Raw genomic sequence first — 8,301 nt, forward strand, 5'->3', positions numbered from 1 at the left:
AGTCATTTATTTTCCTGAGAGAAACCGTCGTGGATGTCTCTTCCACTATCACAGTATATCTGTCAGATTGCTGTCCATGACACTCCCTTTTACGTGACCTGAGTTGTCCTCCCCTCATTTATCTAAATGTTATCACCAATGAAAAGTCAGTAAAGGAGATTTGACATTTCTTGTTTATTTGTCACTCTTAGAAAAGCTCATTTTTGACTGGACTCAGACTTAGAGGTAGAAGCTCTCAGAGAGGACAGCCTACGTCTCTTGGCGATCTGTTCCTGGCGCTTTTCTTTTGCCTCCTAAACAAAACAAAACAAAACAAAATCAGTCAAAGCCAAGGCTTGTCTGCGTTAAAAGTGCAAACCCAAAGTGAGGCCTGACTCCTCCCGTCACTATCATCTCAGACTGACCTTCATTCTCTTAGCCAAAAGTTTAGCATATTCTGCAGCCTCTTCCTTATTTTTCTTAGTACGTTGTTTCTTCAGAGCAATACGCCGACGTTTGTGTTGCAGGACACGTGGAGTAACAAGGCGCTGAATCTTGGGTGCTTTAGTCCTAGGTTTCTTACCTAAAAATTTAGATAATGGCTTAATCACTTCTCAAAACCCTTGTTCATTAGGATCCACATCTACAATTTAAAAACTTGAGAAACAGACACAAACTTCAGTTAAAAGTATCTATAAAAACTTGTACGAAACCTTTTGAATCAAATTTGAAATATTCTACAACTCAAAATACCACTGTCAACAAAGATACAAAATATTTGTCCAAATGAAGTCCTCCTAAAAAATGACCAGGCTAGCTTGACTTACTAGCTGCCACTGTTTTCCTAATCAGCACATTTAATCCTTCATAAGAAGGCTCATTTAAGTCATGCCTAGTTTGGACATCAAGCTCAAGATCTATGTAAATTTTCATTAATTTTCTTAACCAGGAAGTCATACTTCAAACTTTTGTTTCTATCACTTTGATTTTCTGTCCACTGTTAAAATGAAATAAACAATCCCTTAATATAGACACAAGAATCATCTTAAAAACACCTGCCAACTAGCACACCTACTACACTGATGGCATTTCCTAAGGTGTGATTATGGGGAACTCCCGTACAACTGTCAATTATTTTTTAAAGTGTTAAGTTTCATGTAGCTGATATGCTTTATCCTTAACCTTTAAAATAGTACCTGGACACATAGGTGGTGTCCTAATATTTGGAGTGGATGACCAAGAACACTTTTAATAAAGCCAGTTTATAAGTTTACCTGAAAACCAAAACCCAACCTGAACTGACATGCTATTTATTCTAGTTCTTGTTGTTACAAAGCATTGCAGCCACAGACTGCACTGGTGATGGGTCATGTTGCTCAACAATATACCTTCTTAAAATTCCAAAATCTCAACCACCCCATTCCCTAGTATTCTGAATACAGTACTTTTTAACTTCCAATTCTCATAACCCTTACTATTGCTGTCCACATCTCACAGATGAAAATGAGGGTCAGAGTTAAATCAAGTTCAGTTGACGAAATTTTGCAAACAAAAAATTAGAATCTATGATATGAAAGAGCAGAAGTATGTGAAGGGTGAGACCACTTTCAATCATGGCCCTAGAATTTTCTATCATTCTTCCAACTCTTAACCCAGCATCAATGAACTTAACGTCTGACAAGTTATCTATGGATAAACGTGTATATCAATGACTACCAAGAATATTTTCAAGAAAAATTACAACACTCTAAATAGAGAGCACTGGATGTAACAAGGATTAATACCAACTGCATATCTATCTTGACCCACTTCAAAATTTCCCTAAAACTCCAGTTAAGTTGCAGGCACAACCTTTATCTTCCAGTGAGCACTCAACACTTGTGACAGATTACTGAAATTAGGCAAACCTTTAATTTCATAATCCCCCCTTACCTTCTTTGTTTAGGGGCTTCCTCACAACATACTGGCGGACATCATCTTCTTTAGAAAGATTGAAAAGTTTTCGGATTCTGCTAGCTCTCTTGGGACCCAGGCGACGAGGCACAGTAGTATCAGTGAGACCAGGAATATCTTTCTCCCCTGAGAGACATGTGAACAAAGTCATTTGATTTTAATTCAACTTCCTTACATAGAACCTAAATTATTGTTACACATTGGTAAAAACAAAACAACCCCATTGGTCACACCGGATACGGCAAGTGAAAGCGCATCTGGACAATTCATCTTTAAATCAATGTCAACCATAACTGAGATCAAGAACACAAGCCTCACCTTTTTTTACAATGACCAAATTGAGAACACTGAGATTGGCATCCACAATGCAACCCCGAACAGATTTGCGCTTCCTCTCTCCTGTCCTCCTTGGTCTATAGCAGGAATGCCCCTTACTCAGGAGCAGGCGGACACGGCCATGGGTCAAGACGCCCTGCTTCATGGGGAAACCTTGCTTGTCGTTCCCACCACTGATTCGAACCACATAGCCCTGCAGGATACAATGATACATTATAAAAGGACCCTGGCCTCTGGAGTAAATTCTCAATTCTAGTTAAGTACAGTTCATGAAGTACAATTTGAAACTTAAAACTTTCCTCTGGCCACTCAGGTTTGTCTACATTGCCAATTTGCCAAGTTCAATGAGCAAATTCCCTTCAATCAGCCCTATTTCTAACCTGTTACACCTGAGATAACAGTTCCCAGGGAAGAAAGTTTACATTAAGAAACTAAAGCAGCAACAACCAACCAGCCAACCACCCTCCTCCTTGGAACTTTTAAAGACACCCTTTGGTGAGCATTAGCTTGCGGCCAAGCCATAGCTCTTCCTCATAGGATGACGTTTGGGAGCCATTAACCAAGGTCAGCGGACAGGACCAGGAGTTTGAAACCCATCACACATACCAGTTACCAATAGCGTTTACCACTTCTCCGAGAGCCGTAACAATTCAATCCGGTCGGCAACTCTTACCTTCCACTCTTCACCCAGGGCGTCGGCAGCAACTTCTGTGGCCATACGCTTCTCGTAGAAGGTTCGAAGTTTGCGTTCATCGTCCACTTCAATGAGTTTCTGGCAGCCAGTGGCTGGGAAAGAGATGTTCAGCTAAAGATTAAGGGTGGGGTGGGGTGGAGAAAGAGCTTTATGAAAACTGCCAAACCACCTACAAAGGTATCCCACCTGCAAAATGCCATCCGCGTCATCCCCACAGTCAGCAGGAAACTTGAGATCCCGACTGATTCACTATAGAGCACGTGTGTACATAATAACGCGCGACAAGCACCACGCTAAAAATAGAACGTCTTTTACCAAGCTCGCGGCACGACTCCCGGAGCGAGAGTGCTCCGCAGCCATTCACCCTCTGTACTAGGGAGCCTAACCTACAGCAGGGCCGTGTCTGTCCGGGTTAGGCGCTAGAACGCCGCCACCACTACGCTCCCGGCCCCACGAAGCTCCAGCGGCAATCCCTTGCCATCCGCTCTCCCAAGGAGCTCCAGTCCCATGAGAGAGAGCTTCCTCCTACCTCAGACCCTTTTCTACCTAGAGCCGGGGCTTTGGAGAGCTACAACTGTGGCAACGCCGTGTTCTGGGGCGCGATTCACGCTCCCCAAACTTAACCCAACATCCGCCATCTCTCCCTACCTTCATCCTGAAGCAGCCGACCGCCTCCGAGGCGCCACGAAAAAGAGGCCCAACTTCCGCTTAGCCCAGATCACATAGTCACTTCCAGTTCTCGCGAGATTGGCAAAAGAACGGAGATAGTGGAATTGTGGGTAATCGGCACTTCCGTAGGTGGAGCTAGCCTGCGGTCCGGAGGTGGCCTCGCAGTTTTCCGCTCACCTGTGGTGGAGTTTTAGCGTGCTGGCCGGTTTAGTCTTGAAGGTTAGGCTCTCCCCACCCTGGTATTTCTCGTGTTATCCTTGCCTAGAGCGCAGCCACAGCTCTGTCTCCGACACTTTGCATCTGATGCTACCGGGGTCCGAGTTCAGCTTTCTTGGGCTCTCCTGTACCTCGGACTCCGTCGGAGGATTAACTGTTGAGGGGCGTGCTTTGCCCTGATTGCGGTGTTCACAGCAGGACACCCTGACAACCTTGATTTGTTTTTCCCTTAAATACTCTATCATTTGCTTGCCTTCCAACAGTTCTGCCATCGTTGTTGCTCTGTCACAGAATAACCCTTTTAGCCACCCTGTGGCGCTAGCCAGTAATCGAAATTACCCCAAGCCCAGGTCACCATCCGTGCCTGCTAAATAGTTTCCTTGCTTTCTATCTTGCCTCTGCCATCTATTCTTTTTTTAATAATCACCCGAGCATATTTTTTCCACTGATTTTTAGAGAGTGGAAGGGAGGGGAGAGAGGCACATGCATTGGTTGCCTCCCAGAAGTGCCCCAACGGGGTGGGGTAGAACCTGCAACCCAGGTACTCCAACCTCTAGGGTTCGCAGGCCAACGCTCCCAACTACTGAGCTACACCGGCCAGGGTCATATTACTCCTTTGTGGAAATTTACCATTTATTTTTCACTGAAGTTAAATACTTTGCGAACTCATCCTGGCATTACAAACTTTCCAGTCCCAGACTCACCTATTGCCATTGGTGGATGCCATGCAGGTCTTTCAGATTAGATGTCCCTCCTAAGAGACTTTCCTGACCACAGTCTCAAATAGTATTCCTCTCTTCTCTAGTACAGCACTGTTTTACTTTATAGAACTTAATTATGATAAATGAGTTGTTGATGGTCTGTCTCCCATACTAGGTGAAAAATAAAGTCACAGCTCGGGTCTTAACTTTACCATGGTATGTAGATCAGGCTGCAGCAAAGTGCTTGGCATGTAGTAAGTGCTTAGTAATTTTTTTTTTTCCATTTTTTGTACAGATAGAGTGGAAGGGAGAGAGAGGAAGAGAGAGAGAGAGAGAGAGAGAGAGAGAGAGAGGGAAACATCAACGTGAAAGGGACACATCGAGTGGCTGCCACCCACACGACCAACCAGGGCCGGGGACAAACTGCAACCGAGGAACGTGCCCTTAGCGGGAAGCGAACCCGGGTCTCTCTAGACCGCAGGCCGATGCTCTAACCGCTGAGCCAAACCGGCGAGGGCTAATTTTTTTTTTTTTTAATGTTCAGTGATCTCTGAACTTTTTATTGGCCTCCTGCCCCATCAAGGGATGCCCCACTTCTGCCATTAGCGCCTCAAAACTTTGGTGTCGTTGAACTCAGACACTACTTTGCCGTCCACAATCTTGCGGGTGGTGGTCTTTTGGACGGATTGTATGGAGTGGCTGCTGTCCAGGGCATCACTAAGACTGAAGTCCTCCCCTTCTTCCAGCAGGCGGCGGTAGGTGGCAGTCTCAGCCTCCAGCTTGACCTTGATGTTCAGCAGGGTTTCATACTCCTGGGTCTGGCGCTGCCCCTCTGCCGGGGTCTGAGCCAGCTCTGACTCCAGGTGCAGCAGGGTCCCGTTGAGCTGCTCCATCTGCACGGCATAGCGCATCTCCACCTCCCTCAGGCTGTTCTCCAAAGTGGCCCTCAGATTTCTCATTGAGTTCAGGTCGATCTCCACGGACTGGACCGTACGTTTGAGCTCTGTGAGGGTCCTCTCAGCATCTTTCTCATCAGTCTGCGAGGTGACCACTGTGGTGCTCTCCTCAGTCTGATGGGACCAGTACTTGTCTAGCTCCTCTTGGTTCTTCTGAGCCAGCTCGTCATACTGGCCCTGATGTCCGCCATGATCTTGCTGAGGTCCTGAGATTTGGGGGCATCCAACTCCACGGTCAACCCAGAGTTGGCAGTCTGGTTTTGTAGACCATTTACTTCCTCCTCGTGGTTCTTCTTCATGAAGAGCAGCTCCTCCTTAAGAGCCTCGATCTCTGTCTCCATCTGCAGCCAAGTGATATTGGTGTCATCAGTGACCTTTCGGAGCCCATTGATGTCAGTCTCCACAGACTGGCGCATGGCCAGCTCAGTCTCATACTTGACTCTGAAGTCATCAGCAGCAAGACGGGCATTGTCAGTCTGTAGAACCATGTGGGCATTGTCCACAGAACTTGCAAAGATCTGAGCCCTCAGGTCCTTGATGGTCTTGAAATAATGCCCCCACTCTCTGACCTGGGGTCCCTTCTCCAGGTGTTCCCGGATTTTGATTTCCAGTCTCCGGTTATCAGCCTCCAGGCTTCTCACCCTCTCCAGGTAGGAGGCCAGGCGGTCATTCAGGCATTGCAGTCTCCTCACTCTGGATACACCCTATGCCCGCCAAACCCCCGACCACCCTCGCAGCCAGGCCCCTGGACCCCCAGCCACCCAGTACAATGGTGGAGTGGGACACTGAGATCCGGGAGCCAGAGCCCCCGGCGCCTGCATAGACGCTGGCTGCGCTGCTGGCCGGCCGGGCCCGGTAGCTGGGTGACTGCACGGAGCCCAGGCTCCGGTAGTTTGTGGAGAAGCTGGAGTGGGTGCTGAAACTCATGTTGTTCAGGGAGGAAGGCGAGAAGCCGAGACTCAGGTTCAAGCAGCAGTGAGTGCCAGGTCAGAGAGCAGTAATTTTTTTTTTTTTAATTTTTAATTGATTTTAGAGAGAGAGAGAGACATCAATTTGTTGTTCCACTGTGCATTCATTGGTTGCTTCTTGTATGTGCCCTGATCGGGAACTGAACCCAAAACCTCTAACCAACTGAACTATCCAGCCAGGGCGCAGTAAATATTTTTAAATTAGTATAACACTAGCTCTGGTATGTTTTAGTCTGAGTGTGGTATAATATGGAGTCAGCCATTAGAGGGAGAATAAGTGAATATATTATAGTAACTCTTGAATCAGCAATGGTGCAACTTTTATTTATTTATTGTAAATAATTTTTCTTTATTGATTTTAGGGAGAGAAAAAGGGAGACGGGGAAAGAGAGACATCGATGAGAGATTGGCCGCCTCCTGCATGCCCCTCACTGGGGATTGGGCCCACAACCAGGGCATGTGCCCTGACTGGAATTGAACCAGTGACCTCTTGGTGCATGGGTCGACACTCAACCACTGAGTGACACCAGCCGGGCAATGGTGCAACTTTTAATAGTACAGAAAGATGTGGGAAAGATAAACTTTATTTGATAGTCCTCATAAACATTCTAGTAGAACAAGAATGAGAACCCAGGTGATCTAACTCTGAAGCCCACACTTTGAATCTGTACCCTGAAGGAAGGAACATTTATTGTCTAGTACATATTTTTCTTCAAGAAAAAAGCTGCATTTCAAATAAATAAAAATAATTTTTACTTTCCTAGATTATTGCATTCCATCTTCCACTGTAGTATCACAAAGTTTTGCATTTAGGCCTGCTTCACATTCCAAGTTGAAAGATTCTACTAAATCCTGTTTGATCATATGATGTTAATATATAGAATGTTGGTGAAATTATGCATTTAAAACCTGTGTATAGCCCTGGCTGGTTTGGCTCATCAGTTGGAGCGTTGCCCTGCAGCCTGGAGAGACCCGGGTTCGGTTCCTGCTAAGGGCACGTACCTTGGTTGCAGTTTGTCCCTGGCCCTGGTTGAGTCATGTGGGTGGCAACCACTCGATGTGTCCCTTTCACGTCGATGTTTCTCACTCTCTCTCTCCCTCCCACTCTATCTGAACAAAATATCAAAAAATGTCCTCGGGTGAGGATAAAAACAAAACAAAAACAGACTGTGTATATACTTTTTTTGTTGAAGTGAAATTGATAAAATCATTTTTGAGTAAACAATTCAGTGGCATTTATTATGGTCACAATGTTGTACAACCACCACCTCTAGTTCCAAAACATTTTTATCATCCCCAAAGGAAACCTTGTACCCATTAAGCAGTTGCTTCCCATTCCCTTTTTCATCAACCACAATCTGTGTTCTGTCTATATTATTTACTTATTCTGTATATTTCATATAAATGGAATTAATATGTGACCTCTATGTCTGGCTTCTAATGTTTTTGAAGTTCATCCGTGTTGCAGCATGTATCAATACTTCATTCTTTTTATGACTGAATAAAATCCATTATATATGGACACTATTTTTATCCATTTATCCATTGATGCACTTTTGAGCTGTTTCCAACTTTTGGTTATTGTGAGTAGTGCTGTTATGTTTGAGTACCTGTTTTCAATTCTTTGGGGTATCTACCTAGGAGTGGAATTGCTGAGTCATATGGTAATTCTGGGCTTAAATCCTGGAGGAACTGCCTATTTTCACAGTAGCTGAACCGTATTACATTCCCACCAGCAATGTATGAGTGTTTCAATTTCTCCACGTCCTGGCCAACACTTGTTAGTTTATTCTCTTTTTAAAAAAATTATAGCCATTCCTATTGAATGT

At 45.1% G+C, this 8,301-nt stretch overlaps 2 protein-coding genes across 2 annotated transcripts; both read right to left on the reverse strand.

Moving 5' to 3' along the window:
- Positions 1–155: 155 nt before the first annotated feature.
- RPS6 (ribosomal protein S6) lies at positions 156–3,733 on the reverse strand. Its single transcript, XM_036260974.1, has 6 exons — positions 3,611–3,733; positions 2,942–3,073; positions 2,251–2,461; positions 1,912–2,058; positions 405–562; positions 156–293 (listed from the first exon to the last, which is right to left on the reverse strand). Exons 1-6 carry the CDS (start codon positions 3,614–3,616, stop codon positions 198–200), a joined length of 750 nt encoding a protein of 249 aa, XP_036116867.1. The 5' UTR covers positions 3,617–3,733; the 3' UTR covers positions 156–197.
- A 1,417-nt stretch (positions 3,734–5,150) lies between these two features.
- On the reverse strand, positions 5,151–6,431 carry LOC118629557 (keratin, type I cytoskeletal 18-like). The gene is given in 3 exon segments (XM_036260973.1): positions 5,151–5,680; positions 5,683–6,188; positions 6,190–6,431. Coding segments are annotated over 3 exon segments (1,278 nt in total).
- Positions 6,432–8,301: the final 1,870 nt, after the last annotated feature.

This window comes from Molossus molossus, unplaced genomic scaffold (assembly GCF_014108415.1).
Source record: "Molossus molossus isolate mMolMol1 unplaced genomic scaffold, mMolMol1.p scaffold_m16_p_14, whole genome shotgun sequence".
Lineage (NCBI taxonomy): Eukaryota > Metazoa > Chordata > Mammalia > Chiroptera > Molossidae > Molossus > Molossus molossus.